Below are 18,658 nucleotides of genomic sequence, written 5' to 3' on the forward strand. Positions count from 1 at the left end.
GCATACCTGAGTATATTGCATGTCTATATATTGCATACCTGTTGATGTGTAAGTATGCACTACTGATTTCACCACAAGTGTAAGTATAGGACAGAAACCTATTGTTTTATTTATACAGTTTCATTGTATTTTTTTTAGTGAGCTGCCAAGTTTCATTTAGTGATCTAAGTATCATTTCCAACCATGACAGGATGCTTCAAAAATTCAGAATTCAGTTGGCTACTTTCCATCTTTAAAAATCTTTTGAATGATAATGAAAAATTAATAAATTAACATTGATATTCAACAACTTTTCCAGATACTCTCTCAAAAAGAACCACAGCCTCACAGCATGGAGCTGGGAGCATTTCAAGTGAAGGAAGAAAGGAAAGATGTCAAATGATGGATTCCACATTTGTGCTGTTAATCCAAAACTGATGTGAACAGGCAAAGGAGAGAATTTTATCATCCTAGTAGGGATGGGGGGAAGAAATCACTCCCATTTGGTTCCAAAGCAGCAGTAAAGAAGATGCAAAGCAAATACCTGGTTTTTTTCCAATAGGTTACCCAATCCTTCAACACTAGTGTTTCCAAAGTGTTGCAACACAAAGCCAAGCCTGTAAACATACTGGAAGGTGAAGACAACAGACAGAAGCAGTAGCTGGTTTAGAGAGTGGCTGTCCTAGTTGGATACTGCTTCTACCACATTTAAAAAACGCACAGGAGTATGCGTTCTTAGCAGTGCTTTGTGGTTTTAAAAAACCAACTACTGTCATATGTATATACACATATTTGTATATCCACAAATATGGCACCTTTAGCAATATGACTTACCATGGAAAACTCACTCTATTGCAATTTTGATTAAAGGGCCACCTAAAATAAAATGATTTCTTAGCTTTCTTCAAAGTCAAATGGATATGTGACAAACAACAACATTTACTCACTTGTTTTGATTTGCCCTTTTCTGCACATTTCGTTTTCTTGTCTTCCGTTACCTTCCAAAACACCTAGAGGAAAACAGAAGAACCAATCAAAAGGCTTCCCCGATGCTACTGCTCACAGCAATTAACACTAAAGCCAGAAAATAGACAGCATTCCAAGACAAACATAAATGAAAATTCAAGACTAAAAAGGTACACTCTTGACGAAGGACTTTCTCACATATACTTGCTATTCTGGAGCTACATCAATACCAACTAAGCTTAAGCAACACCAACAAAAGGCAAAATTATTACACATTATATATTCTAATCTATACTGAATGAATTTCTGCAGTGATTCATTATACCCTGAAACCTAAAACATTCTTCTCCATGCTTGGAGACATTTCCTCCAGTGAATGGGCAATATAAGCAGCAGGAAAGTAATAATATAAAAGGCTACTGTGAATCAAAGACTTAGCAGCTGGAAAATAGCTGACAAATTCCACCCAATAAAAGCATCTAGCTTGAGTTTTTAAGCTTTTCATAAATCTATGCCAGAATTATTATGCTACCAGAATTTTACCAGCAGTGTGTTTCTACTGAGAACATCTTTATAACCACAGAAAACTTAATATCGCTCTAAAATGATACTAGGAAGCAAACGCTACTAAATTCAGTGAGCCTTATTTCTGAGTAAGCATACATATGACTGCATCATTGGTCATGGGCAGAAAAATCTGAGAACCATAAAACTGCATACCTACCTCTTCCTTTTTTTCTACAATGTTGAATGAATTCAAGGCAAATATAACTTCTCTAGCCCCCACATATAAAATATCTCTGTCTTCATCTAGTAACAAGGTTGAGTAGTTAGATATTTCTGGCTCTTGAAAATGTACCAGATGAACTTCTGTTAATAAACAATGATTTCAGAGCAAATGTTAATTCAAAATGTAGCAATCTTAAGGCAAACATTAATCAAAACAAGGATTTGTTAAGATTGTTCATTTTGAGTCACGCAATGTTAACATTAAAATAGCACAATCTACTAACTAGGATTTAGGGAAAGCTAACAGGCAAAAATAACTTGTAAAAATCAATTTGTAGCTCAAAGTTTTATAAAGAAACCTGATGTTTGAGATTGAGGCTCTTACTGAAAAGCAAGCATGAGGAAAATGAGGATCCAATACTAATTAACCAGAAATACCAGAGTACAAATATTAGCATGTATATTAGGATTAATTTAAAGGTCAAAGTCATTTGAGACGGACTTTAGAATGCTACTAGGACAAAGCAGTAATTGTTTCTTTAAAGTGTAACATATAACAATTATAAATATTTGGTTCTCTGACCATACTTATTCTTCACAAGTCAAAGAGAAAATATAAAGAGAATTAGATTTCATTGAATGGTCCTCATTTAAAAGAGACCAAATCTTGTGACCTGCAATAAAAGATTTCATATATCCAATTTTTTAGATTAGTTTTTGTCACTTTACAATAAGTAGAGAACAACCCTTCACTTAACCATTTTTTTTTTCAAGGACTTGTTATTCACAGGTTTATGATAAGCAGTTTAAATGCTGGAATAAAATCCCAATGGAATAAAAAGGGCCACCTAAATTATTTGGAAAATTAACCTAAACAAATAAAGTTTAATTTATTTTAGATGGTACAGCTATTCTTTTAAAGGAGTCTGGTTTTTGTTGGGGAGACGGATACAAATATTTATCCGGCTTAGTTTGCTTTGACCAATTTTCCTACCCTTTTATTAAAACTTTACAAATAGTTTGAAGAATGAAGAACTTTAATTATCTGTCCTATTGTTGAAACTCTATATTTTGTTGTTTCATTATGTTCCTGAATAGCAATATGAATTGTATTCTGAAAGAATAGGGGAAATGATAAGTCTTAAGTAACAATGAATTGCCTTTCAAGGTTGCCTCAGAAAACACTGAGGAATAACCAAAGGCAAAGATAAAATGGCAGCATATAATGTTGCTTTCTATACACTGTCACAGTTCCAAGTCTTGTTAGAAACTTCTGAATGGAACTTGCATTCCCATTGATTTTATTTTGGTTTTGTGCCAAGTTCTATGGATATATAAATACAATACTGCCTTGTTTCAGCACTTTTAATTCCTCCCTTCCACAATGAATGAAAAGTATGGTTGAAAATAACTAAAGAAACCTTGGTTTGTTCAAACTAGCTGCATTTTTAAAAAAGAAAGGTATTTATCAATTTGATTTGAAAGCAAGGATAAGCAATTTGAAAGAGCTATACAAAAAACTGACCCAACATATAGATTTAAGGATATGTTAGTCCAAACCATAAGGGATAGTTGCAGACAGTGTAAGAAATGCTATCTTGGATGTAATTAATGTCAAAGAAATAAAACCTGCATAAGCATTTCAAGATATAGACATACTGAGAGGGGCAGATAAGTACAAATGGGCATCACAAACATGGTGCTGACAGCTATGGAGCTTAATGAGGCCATCCAGTACCGTGTATTTAAAGAAAGAGCAAAGTGTAGTCTCTGAGGGACTACAAATTTTGGGGGTACCTTTCCTTGAAGAAACATTGAATAAGCAATTAAACTAGTAAGAACATCAGCTGAGGACTAGGTTACAGAACCCTTTAGCTCAGTGATCCCCAACCTTTCTTATGCCGCGGCCCGGTATCCCCAACCTTTTTTATGGCGCAGCCCAGTACCGGCATTAGCTGGGCGCCACCATCTTTTTTTGATGAAAAAGTGCTTCCGGTGACCTCACCGGAAGCACTTTTTCATAAAAAAAAGATGCCGGCGCTCAGCGCTTCCGGTGAGCTTTTTCGGGTAGAAATGGCTTTCTACCCGGAAAAGCTCACTGGAAGCACTTTTTCATCAAAAAAAGATGGCGGCGCCCAGCAAACCAGCAGCCCGGTAGGACTTGTTCCACGGACCGGTCCCGGTCCGTGGACCGGTGGTTGGGGACCCCTGCTTTAGCTTACAAGATCTTTTGAATAGCAGCTATTTAAGAGCAACTGTTTGCCAATGGACTTAATGTAGAAAATGTGTCACTCTTTGGGTTTGTATTCTATTTAATTCCCTCGAAAACTGCAGTGTGTCGAATAATCTATAAAGTTCTGATTTTTCTTTTCCTTTAGAATGGCTTATGAAGCCAACCCTTGAGGTGGAAAACTTAATAATGAACCATTTCCTTATGAACCAGATAACGGATTGGACTATCATCATCCCTCAAATGGATATCTATCAATTGGGTTATGTTTATCAGTTAAAATAACTTATCACTTGACAATTTCTCCTTAACCAATAGATTAGTCATATCCATACTATATTTCTGGCAAGGGAAAAAGAGTAAAATTCCAGGTATTATTACATGAAAATTATTTGCATTTAACTCTTGCTGTTACATTATGGGAACTCATCATGCTTTATATCTGCTTGCTTCTACACTACACTACTTCTCTCTTTTGCAAAAACGGTTATATGAAAATAAGCTCCATGTAATGAGTTTAGGAGTAAAACACTGGTCACTAAGCTACTTGCCCAGCAAAGTTTGCATTCTTTCCTAAATGAACATTATTTCCAGTACTGTGTCTTATCACAAAGAAAAGAGGATTAAATAAGGTACACACATGATCTAAATTAAATTCCCACTTATTTATGTAACTGTCATTACAACAGTTTAATATCATCCATTCAATGTATTACACAGTACTTGCAAGTAAGATTTACCTAGCATTTTTATTTCCATAAATTGTAAAGGCAGACAAGCAACATAATTAGAATACATTAAATGCATGTATCATTATCATAACCTGAAACTATTTCTTACCTTTATGTTCCCAGGAGATTCGGGGCATTGGACCTAATGCCACTGACATTCCAAGATATAAACTCATAATCCCATATAGAGCAAGAGCCATGACAAAGATTTTTGTTTTATAATTGTAGATGGGTAAGTGCAGCAGCAAAATGTTCATTTGGCAGGAAAAAATGCCTTTTAACTTAAACAGCTTGTGCAAATATAGAAATCCAATTAAATATGCTGTTGATTTCTTGTCAGGTGTTTGCAAATGTCTATTATTGGATCACTTCTTCCAACAAACATATATTTGCCACAATGGTGAACAGAAGAAGCTTCCAAAAAGAGTCTCAGCAACTCTTCTGCTTCTTAAGCACATGCTTCTGATTAGTTGGACTGGAATATAAAACTGCAGAAAGAAAAGAAAAGGAAGGAATGAAGTGTGCAAAGGTTTTCACAAATGATTTCCAAACTACTCCGTTCTTTGTAGTATAGCAGAAGACTAGTTTATTTTTAAAAATAAGAGGAAATTGACAGTAATATTTTCCATGTGGTCTTGTAATTTATTTATGGATAGAAGTTCAATATATTTAGAGACACATTTGCACAGAGGAAAAAGATGTGGTTTAATCTTTTTTCAAAATACTAAAATAGAATAAATCATATACAGTGAACTCACAGATGTTTGAGATACAGGAAGCTTGAGGTATTTCTCTGAATGATACATGATGCACAAATGTATCATGTAATGGTTTCTAAACTACTAAAAGTTTCAAAATCTGTCCACAACATGGTCACATTATAGACATTCTCACAAAATGATTGTATCATGTAATGGTTTCTAAACTACTAAAAGTTTCAAAATCTGTCCACAACATGGTCACATTATTGCCACAGGGGTTTATGACTGTAACCAGTTACACAATATCCATTAAAAAATGTATAGGTTTGCAAGGACCCCAATATTTAATGTAATGTCACTTCTCTGATCCAGGATATTGTGGGAAATACACATTATTCCTGAAGCAGGTAATTGGTGTCACAACATGAAAGTTTCCATTCTTAAAAAAAAAATAGTACAAGAAGTCCTCAACTAACCATTTGTTTAGCGACTGTTTGAAATTACAATGGCACTGAAAAAAGTGGGTTACAACTGGTCCTTGCACCTGTACCTGTTGTAGCATCCCATGGTCGCGTGCTCAAAATTCTGGCACTTGGCAACCTGTATGTATTTATGAAGATTGCAGCATCCTGGAGTTACGTGATCAACATTTATGACCTTCCCAGTCAGCTTCTGATAAGCAAAGTCAAAGGGGGAAACCAGATTCATTCAATGACCTCATGATTCAATTGACAACTGCAGCCATTTGTTTTAACAGCCATGCCAAAAAAAATATCGGAAAATTGGGTCGAATCACTTGACAACCAGCTTGTTTAGCAACATTATTGGTCCCAATGGTTGTTGTAAATTGAGGATCACCTGTATGCAAGATTAGAAAATGTGGTGGGCACCAGGAAACATACTGGTGGACAAATTATCATCACTGGGCTTCATGTTGGGGATACAAGTTAAAATTAAATCTCAGTGTGCTACATGCACATTAAGGGCTACTTTTGTGACTACTCTGAGTCACAGCCCTGTAATATTAAGATTCCAACTTCATCATATTACTGGGCAGTCTGGGATTAGGTGAGGTAAAAACAATGTTTTTATGGGAGGTTTATTTATTTAGCATATGGCAAATACATGAACTTATAGTGGTTCAAATATTAATGTCCAGTCCACCCAACTATTCAAGGACAGGATGGTCTGTGTTGAAAAAAAAAATCAAACATTGGGCCAGTGCAAGCTGTTGATGAACATTCAGAAACAATGTGATAGATATTTTGTCGATGAGCACCACTGTCACACTGAGGAACAAGAGACAAGACCCAACTTAAACAATGAGTCCTGGCAGACACCATGTTGGGTATGGATCCTGTTCAGAGTTGACCAAAGCTGGCGAGGAAGGTCAAAACCCAGCACCTTTTGTGCAGGATCATCTATGTAACTGCCTGTATCTGGGTTTTCAGCAGCCCATTTGGCTTTCCACTGTGTGTTGATGTTGAAGTTGTTGACAGCTGTTGTATGAGTGCCAGAGAGGGCTTCCTTGATTTAAGCCTGCCAACTGATAGATGAGGAAGATCAGTGTGCACAGGATGAAGTGGGTTTCTCATAATTTTGTTGTACTCCTTCACTAAGGTCTCCTGCCTTCGTAGAGCTGGTGATGCAATATGACTCAAGACAGGGAGCTAGCAAGTAGGAGTAGATTTTATGCAACCGCTTATGAGTCTCATTGTATTCCACCCCCCCACCCCCCGCCATTGTTTATGGAAGGTAAGTCTTGTAAACAAGAAAGACTACCAAGTGAAGTTATTCCTCTTTCCACAAGGGTCAATGTTGCAGTTCATAAGATATAGATGTGTTAAATACACATGACATCATCAACTGGACATCATCTACCCCCCCCCCCAAAGTAATTATAACAATGTTTTAATATTTCTGTGACCAATCTGTTTTCTACCCAAAGCTGTTTTATCCATTTCAACATCATATATGTCATATCATACTTAGAAATAATCTCAGAAAATTTACTGAGAATGCAATTAAACATGTACAGAATTGTTGCCTTAATAAGTTACTCAGTTATAATCATGTTTCTAGGCAAAAGCATATTCCTTCTCATTTTGTTTGTTCTGGTTCATTTTCTTTTATACCTCCATAAAAGGTGAACTAGAAGTAACCAGAACAACTAAAAAATACTGTGGTATTGTGTCATACAATGGATATGAGGAGTCACTGAGTGGTACACAAGTTTAACATTATAACTGTTATTATGATCACGTTATATCTACTAAGTTAATATAACTTAGTATATTATACAATCTGCCTAATGGATGCCCAGCCTGACTTGATGCTGATTCTGTAACTGGAGAAAAAAAAATCAGAATTCCACCTTCGATAATACATAGGAAAGTAACTAAATGATGTCTCTGTATTTTTTTCCAAAATGGAACAAAATCTGCAATAAAGCTAAACTCTTGAGGATAAGACCCAAACTTTATAGAAATTGGTAGAGAGATTTTGAGACATATAACACTTTGAATAACAATGAATTCAGACCAGTGGAAGGTCCAATTAACCCTTTGCCAAATTAACAATTTATTTTTTTTATTTTTTTTATTTTTATTTGTCAATTGCTTACAAAATAATAGGTATAAGTAAAAACATAGTTAGGAATACATGGATACATGTAAGAAAATTTTTAAAAAAATACAAAAGAAACAATAGGACAGGGACGGTAGGCACGTTGGTGCGCTTATGCACGCCCCCTACAGACCTCTTAGGAAAGGGGTGAGGTCAATAGTAGACAGTCTAAGGTTAAAAGTTTTTGGGTTTTGGGGAAGAAACCACAGTGTCAGGTAGAGTATTCCAGACATTGACCACTCTGTTGCTGAAGTCGTATTTCCTGCAATCAAGTTTGGTGCGATTAACCTTGAGTTTGTATCTATTGTTTGCTCTTGTGTTGTTATGGTTGAAGCTGAAGTATTCATTGACAGGTAGGACATTGCAATGTATGATTTTATATACTATACTTAGATCGGACCGAAGGCGGCGTAGTTCTAGGTTTTCTAGGTCTAGAATTTCGAGTCTGGTGGCATAAGGTATTCTGCAATGAGTAGAGGAGCAGAGAACTCTTCTTGTGAAATATTTCTGGACTTTCTCAACTGAGTTAATATCAGATATCTAATTGGGGTTCCAGACTGATGAGCTGTATTCGAGTGTTGGTCTAGCAAATGTTTTGTATGCTCTAGTTAGTAGTATAATATTACCAGACAAAAAGCTACATAAGATTAGGTTAACAACTCTTAACGCCTTTTTGGCTATGTAGTTACAGTGGGCTCTAGCACTTAGGTCATTTGAGATGAGTACAACCAAATCCCACCTTCTATTCTCTCAGGACCAATAGTAAACGGAATGATACTGCTGATAAGGATAAAAGAAAGGAAGAAGCCAGACACATTGCCATTTCAATATTATTTACAATTTTAAATACTTAAAAAGTAAGTATAATGAAAGAATAATCTGCAATGCATGAATAAAAAGTAAAAATTAATAAAACTGAGAAACCATAGTGGAATTTGTATTATATATTTAAATTTAATTCTGTGGGGATGCAAACCACAATTACACTGATCTCAGATGCACATTCGTCATCCACCTCCTTTTCTCAACACTACTTCCCTTCTCATAGGCTGTATATCAGTAGTTCTTGTCATCAACCACAGCTGTGGTACACACATAAGGCAGCTGGTTTCTTTCTTTTGCCACATGCAATATACAAAACCAGACTATCTTCCTGCCTTCAAACAGTTCTAACTTGCTTAGCAGCACAGAGTGTGATGAGTCTGCCCCCCAATTCATTTTCCATTATGAGGACAGTATGCACACATTGTGTGCATGCACATGTGTGCCTCCAAAAGGTTTACTTAATCATCCAAGTGGCATCCTGTGCATTCCTATAACAAGTAAGCCCTACTAAGCTGGGGGAAATTAATAAAGAAATTTAGGACTACATTATTCAGCTGCAATACCCTCCTCAGAAATGGGAGTTTTCTCAATAGCAGTAACTGTGAGAGGGATCTTGGAGTCTTAGTCGACAATCAGCTAAATATGAGCCAGCAGTGTGCAGCAGCAGCCAAAAAAGCTAATGCAATCCTAAGTTCCATTAACAGAGGGATACAATCAAGATCAAGGGAAGTACTAATACCACTCTATAAAGCCTTAGTAAGACCACACCTAGAGTACTGCATCCACTTTTAGACACCACATTATAAAAAAGATGTTGAGACTCTAGAAAAAGAGAAGAGCAATCAGGATGATTAGGGAACTGGAGGCTAAAACATACAACGAACGGTTGCAGGAACTGGTAAAGAGAAGGACCAGGGGATACATGATAGTAGTCTTCCAATATTTGAGGGGCTGCCACAGGGCGGAAGGGGTCAAGCTATTTTCTAAAGCATCTGTAGGCCAGACAAGGAATAATGGATGGAAATTGAACAAGGAGAGATTTAACCTGGAAACAAGGAGAAACTTTCTGACAGTGAGAACAATCAACCAATGGAACACCTTGCCCTCCGAAGTTGTGGGAACGCCATCACTTGAGACTTTCAAGAGATTGGACAGCCATTTGTCAGAAATGGTGTAGGGTCTCCCGCTTGGGCAGCGGGGGGTTGGGACTAGATGACCTACAAGGTCCCTTCCAATTATCTGTTATCTGTAAACATTCATGAGGATGAGATTAACAAAACCAAGCAGAAGAAGGTTGCTCTTAAGAGGCTCCAGCCTGGCATTCACAAGAAAAACTATCTGCGCCATCAACATTTATTACAGATATATATTATTCTACACATGCATTTTTATTAGACCTTCTAAATAGTTATGTAAAGTGAACATTTTTCCAGAAATGGGGTCACTGGCTACAAACTGATGTAATTGCAGATGGCAGCCAAAAAGCCAAATTAATTTGACACAAATTTTGAGAAATTAAAATTAAATTCATCTGATTTCACATGACAAATGTTTCCTCATGTGGTAAAACTAATTTCTGGATAAAGATTTAAAAGAATATCTTGAAACTGTTTTTGGTAACTTTGCATAGATTTATATTACTTTTAAAAAATACTGCTGGCATTAAATAAATGCATAACATAATATATAAAGCAGGGAACATCAAACTTTCTAAGATAGTGATCACTAAATAAATGTTCAGAAAATGTGGATATTATCCCTCTCTTGGTTTCTGCTTTTTTAACACCAGAGAAATTCATAATTTCTGGTGAATAAAATGATTACTGTGTGAGTTTCCATTTCCTGTCCCGTTTTGAAGATAATTTTGACCACAAAATCATTCCAAAATTAAGTGTTTTTTACCTCTTCAATGTAAACTTTGTCTTAGTTTGTGTATACCGAATTTTATAAAAAGCTCTACGAGTCTTCTCTGCTCAAAAAGAATATTCAATAGAAATCCCTGAACACTAAAACTTTCATGTGAGAAATACTAGCTAATTCAATAGCACTGAAACCTTGGGTTGAGGTGGATAAACCAAGTCAGACTAATTATGTGGGGGACTGTGGTAAACACCTGCTAGGCTCCTCTGACCTCTAAAGTTCCACATATTCAGAAGTTTGAGAAACTTAAAAGAAACTATACGTGTGATTAAGCCTGCCGATGCTGGAAAATAAAAAAAAGAGAAAGAGAAATGAGGCCAGAACAAAGAATAAGTATTACCCAAAGTTTTGCATGCAACAAGCAAAGACATTAAAATAACAGAGAAACACTTAGAATGAAATCCAACTCTCTTCTCAATTGTATGACAGATCTGTGTTGCTATATAATCTTGTGCTGCATATAATTGGAAGGCAGGCAGATGGATATAGAATCTGTTGACTCTCCTTTTATTTATTTTTATTGTGGAGTAGTTTAATGGCAGAACTAATAATCTTTGTGTTTTGGGATAAATTAGTATGTGTCACCCAAGGAAACAGCTGCTATAGTTAAGCAGTGTTATCTACTGCAAAAGATCTACCCTTTTTGAAGTCTCCATAAATCCCTCCAAAACAAAATTATTTTTTAAGATGTTGGTTATATTTTATTACACATCTGGATTACCATCCTATATCCACAGGTATACATATACCAACATAAAACTTGAATGAAATCACAAAATATTTCAAATATATTGGAGTGATCAAAATAACCATAAATTGGAAGTGTTTGCATCTACTTCAGGCTAGCACAAACCAAGTATGCAGACAAACATATAATTGAGAATGGAAATGTCTAGCTCTATTAGATTACTACCTCTTTAGCACAGAAGAAATGGTTCTGGAAAGTTTGGGAACAAATAAGGCTATCAGCAATGGTTTTTGATATCTCTGAGTTCAAATGCCTATCAGAGTTAATAACTGGAAAGATGAAGGGAACAATAACATAGGCATAAAAGAATGTTCACCCATTATGCATCAACTTGTAAGAGTATCTTTGTAACGAAGTTCTAATTTCTTATGGATAAAATAGTGTCTTTAAAAGTATCTTTAAAAGTACAGTCTCAAACAATGGGCCTCCAACAAGCAGAGGTAACAGATAACACATTTCCTTGATGGAAACAGTAAGCTTGCCAATAGAGACCATGTCCTATATTGCAGTCTCCCTAAGGGCTTGCAAGGGACACACTCCTCTCATAAGCACTCTTGATCCAGGCAAACTTAAAGGAAGGAGATCTTCTTTTTGTCTTCTCCACATGTATAGCCAATATTGGACACAAGTAGCATTAAGAAACAAACCTGTTATTTGAACTGCTGCAGCTCAACATATCTTTGATGAAGACATAGTGCAGCTCTAAGAAATATACAAGATTTGTAGGTTGTCAACCAGCGAACAACAGTTCACTATAGCAAGCATATCCTTTGTTTGCAAAGCAGCTGCATATCTGCAACATAGCCATACACTATAATTGGTGAGCAATCTGCCAACTGAGGATGCTTAGTAAAATCTGTCTGACAAATTTTCTCCCAGCCAAGAGCTTGTTTAATGTGGCCCTTGGGTGTGGAGTACCTTTTTTCAAGTTTGCATATCAAGTGCTGCTAAAGTGATCTAGGACAGAAAGCCAAAACAATGGGCTTTGCATCTCTAAACTTGACTATGAAAGAAAAAGTTTAAGACTGCAACAGTTAAAACTTTGGAATGCTTCCTTCATAGCTTAAACACATGGTAGTAATTTTGTTGAAAGGATCTTTTGTGAAAATGGGAGTATCTTGCAGTGTTTCCAGTTAAGTAGCAGCATACTGAATGTTTTATGTTTTAAGTGCAAAACAAAACATACTTGCTTTGTGTGAAATATTGTAGGAGACAATTCATCATACTATTAAAAGCTACTGTTTAAAAAGTGCTAAGTAAATACAAGTAGTCCTTGACTTACAATTATTTGTTCAGTGACCGTTCAAAATTACAACAAGATGAATGAAGGGATTTATTTGTGCCCAATGTTATGGCTGTTGAAGTGCTCCAGTGGTTATGTGATAAAAATTCAAGTGTTTGGCAGTCTGCTGATAATATGGCTGTATGGGCACTGAAATGTCTCTCATTTACTCCTCTCTCCACAGTCTTAGCCGCCCACCTAGTTCACCACACCTGGGAAGCTCAGGCCTGCTGCCAGCCCCTTCAGGCCTAAAAGGCCTTGGCCAGTTACAGGACCTACTGGTGTGCACAAATTACCTCACAACCTTTGAAGGTTTTTTTTTTTTGCAGCTGTTGGCAGCTATTGCGAGGTGTGGCCTTCCTGAGACTGTTTCATGCCATTCTGCAAGTAGGCATCATCCTTGCAATTGTTCAGAAGACTCCTTCACCAAATTGCCCAATCTGAAGAAGGATCCCTCTGAATGATCACATGAATGGTGCCCACATGTAGAATGGTACAGACAGCCTTGGTAAGACTGCACCTTGCAATAGGTAGGGCGTGCCTGTCAGCAGCTGCAGAAAACATGCAGAAGTGGTGCAACCTGTGCTTGCTAGAGGGTCCTATAGCTGCCCAAAGCCTTCTGGGCCATAGCAGATTTCTGCATGCCAGTGGGCTCTATAGCCACACTCCCTGAGGCACCCCCGCACTCCATACCTCTGATTCTATCCACTTAATGATTCATGAGATTGCTTACTGACAATCAGAAATGTAGTCATTAAGCAAAATGGTCATTAACATCTTAATGACTGCTTTGCTCAATGACTGAGATTCCAGTCCCAGTTGTAGTTGCAAGTAAAGAACTTTCTACCTATACGATTTTTTTTTTTTAATCTAGCTATGCATACTACCTAAACAAATGTTACAAAATACATCAGGTGTAAATGTTTAAAATGTAAAATTTTGATTTTTTTTTCTTACTTTAATACAATTGCTGGTTATTCTGAAGGATATCAGATGTTGAATTTGTTGGATGACCAGGCTGAGCCTGAGGGAGGGGGTTAAAGGTGTCATCAGTAATGAGTCCCTACATACCCACAAATATCTAAAACTAGCTCCTTTCTTAACTCCCACTAATTTCCCTTGACAATCAGTAATTTAGATTCTTGTAGAGAGTTTAAGCTTGCAATTAATCTTTATACTCATTTGAACTGCCTCAATCTCCTGATTTCCCCGGTGCTTGACTTAATTCCATATAAATCTATTCTTCCATTCATAAATGGTTGATAGTAGGGTATTATTTTTGAAATGTTGACAGGTTTCCTATTATAATACAGTACAATTCTAAAATGGACAGACTAGATCAAGAATGCATGTTTCAAAAGTAACATTATTTTTCTTCAGAATATATATATATATATAATAGATATATATATATATATATATATATATATATATATATATATATATATATATATATATATATATATATATATATATATATATATATATATGCATTTATTTATTTATTTATTAAATTTATATATGCTTAATTCTCATATATGGACTGGACCGCTTCAGCTAGCTGACTGACATATTGAATGGCTGAAGCTTCTCTATAAGCAAGTATTGTGTATATGGAGGCACACCCTCTCATATAAACCTATATAAATCATACAAATACATTAAATAAATCTTTCATCTACAGGCTGAATTGCTTCAGCTCAGACACAGAAGGGAAGCATTCCTATGCAAAATATATTATTCCTGCCTCTCAGGGACACTTAGTCACCATTTGCAATGCATGAAAGCTTACCCCATTTTGGTTTGTATTTATTTATAATTTAGAAAAAAGAACTGATTTCAGTTGGGGTGATTGAGGAAAAAACCCTTATTCCCCATTCCCAACACTTGCCATTTTCTTTTAGAAAAATCTGCCCACCCTGTAGTGCATGCCTCCAATAGAAAAAGGGATACTCTATCCCAATACTCTAGTCTATCTGAATACTTTTAAAAGGATGTATTTTATTGCTGGGCTTTAAAGGGGTAGTAGACTCTGAAATCTATACTCCATGAAATACTGTGGGATCATCCAGCAGAGATTGAGAGGCAGGCTGGGGGAATGGGGATGGTAGGAGAGTGGCAGTTTGAATTCAAAAGTAGCCATTCATGAAAACAAAGCCTTAAATCTTTTGCCTTCCTAAGAGTTAACAGAATGTTTTAACAAGGATTCCTCAGGCAGCAGGATTCTTACATGCTGCTAGAAGAGTAGAGGTTGTGTAGAAAAGAAAATGCAATGCCTTTTACACTGTTGAATGTTTGGCCACAAGGCCTTCAGTGTTTTTGCCTGTCAAGATCAGTTAAAGGGCTTAAAGTTAGCTATCTGCCAGACATTAGTTACCATGAAATACTTGTCATCCTTCATTCCCATGCACGAATGACAGTCTTTTCAGACAAGTGAATACCAAAAGCCATTTCCCCAAACACAATTCCAGAATGGTAATTGTTTAATTATATGGTTGTCAAAACCATAAGTTCAATACATACAGGCAGACAAGTTTTCATCTTATTTTCAGTGGAATGATTTCTAATGGCAGAAAGAGAAGCTGTATTTTTCAACAGTCAGAAGAAATTACTGCTGATTTGTTTGGGAAACTTGTCCCCTTTTTCTGCCTTATTTGTGATATTCTCAGCTTGCTGGCCAAGGTGCATGCAAATCTGTCAATCAGGGTTCCCAAACCTTGGCCACATAACAAATAAAAGGCAAAACAGCCTGGAGACTGGATGTATGCATATATAAATATATGATGAGACCTCTGGCTCCTTGGAAGATCCAGACAAATTGTAACTAATGGGTTTGGTTAAAACTCACAAATGGTCTGATTTTAGCAAAGTTGCACAATTTCCACTTTTATTGTTAGAGCAATCTCTTCAAAGCCAGGTTTTACTTTAATCAGTGGTGCCATAGGAAGAAAATAAGTAAAAGCCAAAATAAAGCCAAACATAAAGAAATAGAAAGGATACTATGTCTGCTTTCAGAGATGCCTGAAAAATATTGTATTATATTGTTTTATTATAGTTTCAATAACCAAAAATCCATGTTCATTTTGAAAAATGACATCATTCCTTTTCCTCACCCTAATTTCCCCCAAAGATTTCCTATTTAAAAAAGATTAAGGATAAAACTACATTTGTTTTTATAGGTTTCCATGCTAAATTGGAGTAGCACATAAAGCTATTTTTAAAAACAGGGAAGGGGTTATCAGAAAGCTACTTGATAATTTATGTGGATTGATCTTTGTAAGATGCCCAGATGCCAGGAAAATGCTTACAGCAGCAGCAGCCTAAAACAGCTAAGTTGTTAAGAATTGTTTATCTATCTATCTTTTAATATTGTACATTAACATCAACATGCAGCCATATGTCATTGCCTTTTAAAAATTATTTTATAATAGATAAAGAAAAGGCAGAAATAACATCAGGAAGGTAAAGAAAGAAAATTACCGAGCAAAAAATTATGGATAAAGAAACTTGTTAGAAACTATTCTATATATTAGTGAGCTAGTAGCAAATCACCCTCGCAAATTTTTCAATTCTGAATGAAGCTGAGTTAGTTTATTTTTATTGGGCAAAGATTATTATATAAAAACATAATGTTATAATTATTTTAACCAGGTTTAATGCACTGCTATTGAAGGATGCAAGGGATTTTATATTAAAATATCTAAAACTAGTTAGATATTCTAATATCCCATCAAAAACACTTATCACTTCAGATATTGTACCACTTGGACATTAAAAGTGACAAAATGCATTTACAGACTAAAATGCAGAAGGGAGGGAGGGAAAAGAAAGAAAGAAAGAAAGAAAGAAAGAAAGAAAGAAAGAAAGAAAGAAAGAAAGAAAGAAAGAAAGAAAGAAAGAAAGAAAGAAAGAAAGAAAGAAAGAAAGAAAGAGTTACCATTTGGAGAAACCTGTCAGTTTCTCCCTCATGAATCAATTACTTTTAAGCATGTTTTATGTAAAAGTAAAAGGTGAAGGTTTCCCTGTTAGTTGTGCCTGACTCTAGGGCATGACAGTTATTTCCATTTTTTTAGGCCAAGGGAGCCAGCATTGTCCAAAGACAATTTCCATGGTCAGGTGGCCAGCACAGCTACCTGACAAATATGCCAAAGGCACTTGGAACGCTGTCACCTTCATACCAAAGTGGTACCTATTAATCTACTTGTATTTGCATGTTTCGAACTGCTAGGTGGGCAGGATATATTTTCTGTATACTAAATGAACTCTAACATTATAGCCCAGAAATCTTTGGTCCTATTATTAAAATAAAAATAAAAGAGTGCATTGTTTTACATTTTATTTTTCTTAATAAAATTATTATTTTGCTCTTAGTAAACTATGAGAAAAAAGTGTTAGCATTTCAGTTCAGAACTAAAGAAATCTCCTAGTCACTTTCCTTGACAGAAAGTAGGCACTGTTTTACTATTCATTGTGTGTTTTGGTTTGGGGGGGCGAAGGTGTCTTTTATTGCAGTGCTTTAACATTGAAGTGAGAAATTCCAAAGTTCAAACAACCCTGGAAGCTCTATCCTCCTGACACAAAAGCCTTGCTTTCAAATCCCAAATGCTACACGATAAATTATAGAGATAGATGGATAAATTAAGAGAGGAAAGGATATGCAATGAAAGAAAAACTGGTTTGCCACTATCTATTTGAAAAGTTGAGTACTCTAGGGTTGCAAAACTTCTTGCTTTCTAAATTTGAGAAGCTATCTTGAAAATGAATCCTCAGTAATAAAGGAAAATTCATCAAGCAGAATTACCTCCATTATATCCTCCTTCTAACTCATGTCAGAAGCTAACATGAGTTAGTTCCCAATATATGGAGGCCTACCTACTCTGCCATGAAACTTGCATATGATAATCCCATTTAATATATATCATGTAAAAGTCCAGTTCTGGAAGAGGCAAGATTCAGTGTCAAAATTATGTCAGTTGTTTTCTCCTTGACAAAACATGCAGAGCATTTCTGCCATAAGCATCACACTGGGAAGCAAAACAAGATTTTAGGTGAATTTCTATTCTCTGGTACTGGAAATGGTCTGTCTCTGGAATTTGTCAGCACAGCCATAGCCAATTATTTTCCACTAATTAGCCATCTTTCTGTCCCAATGAATTCAAATTCTTGGGGAACCCACACTTACTTACTTTAATCCAGTGTTAATGAAAGAACCCACAAGAAAACGATAAGGAAAAACTAAAATGCTGTTTAGACTAGGAAGGGAAACTATTCATTAGTGTCCTACCTTCTGTACATTTGCTACATAACCTGAAACGTTTACATCTGAACAAACTGCACAAAGATACAGAGAGTGGGTTTCTTTCCAGAAAAACGAGTAACTGAAATCCATAGATTAAAATTATCCAGTGTCTAATGACCTTCCTCAAGGGCATTTTTCAACACTGACTTGAACAATCCCTCTAGGACAGTGATTCCTAGAGGGATTCTGAAACTGAGCTCGGAAGTCTACCAGATGGTCTGCTAAAATTTCCCTACTTTCACTGGCCAAAGTCAATTTGCTTCTTCAGCCTTGTCTCTGCATGCCAAAATGATCAGTTGGCAAAAATATCCTTATCCTATCTAACCATCTGTCTCAACTGTCATTGGCTTACATGAATGAAATTCTTAGTTAAATATAGAATACCTACTTTTATTATAATATTTTGGAACTAACTATAAAAAGTAAATAGCTTCTTGTGGGAGTCAGAATTATTTTTGGCTATCTTGGTTGTTAACAAAGATAAGCAATTTTATGATTTTAGAAACTGGACATAATAGGGGGAATAAAGATTATAAGGAAAAAAATACAAGCCTATACAAGTTTTGGTGTCAGTTTGGATTTACAAACTGATACATCGTAACACATGGTAACAGTGGAAATAT

The 18,658-nt window shown here is 35.8% G+C and overlaps 1 protein-coding gene across 8 annotated transcripts in view; it reads right to left on the bottom strand.

The window, feature by feature from the left end:
- Nucleotides 1-18,658, bottom strand: part of SEMA4D (semaphorin 4D) — a 119,517-nt gene that overhangs the window by 24,032 nt on the left and 76,827 nt on the right. For 7 of the 8 annotated variants that reach the window (XM_087957961.1, XM_087957967.1, XM_087957960.1 and 4 more), the window contains 3 exons: nucleotides 4,745-5,123; nucleotides 1,670-1,815; nucleotides 927-989 (listed from right to left, as the gene is read on the bottom strand). In XM_087957961.1, the coding sequence (XP_087814087.1) occupies nucleotides 927-989; nucleotides 1,670-1,815; nucleotides 4,745-4,892 (357 nt within the window). In that variant the 5' untranslated portion in view covers nucleotides 4,893-5,123. Of the gene's footprint in view, nucleotides 1-926; nucleotides 990-1,669; nucleotides 1,816-4,744; nucleotides 5,124-13,693; nucleotides 13,714-18,658 lie in introns of those variants that run through there. The other variant, XM_087957966.1, reaches the window with a different exon arrangement.

This window comes from Notechis scutatus, chromosome 2 (genome assembly GCF_049901735.1).
Source record: "Notechis scutatus isolate UNSWTSFEM ecotype Mainland chromosome 2, rNotScu1.2, whole genome shotgun sequence".
Lineage (NCBI taxonomy): Eukaryota > Metazoa > Chordata > Lepidosauria > Squamata > Elapidae > Notechis > Notechis scutatus.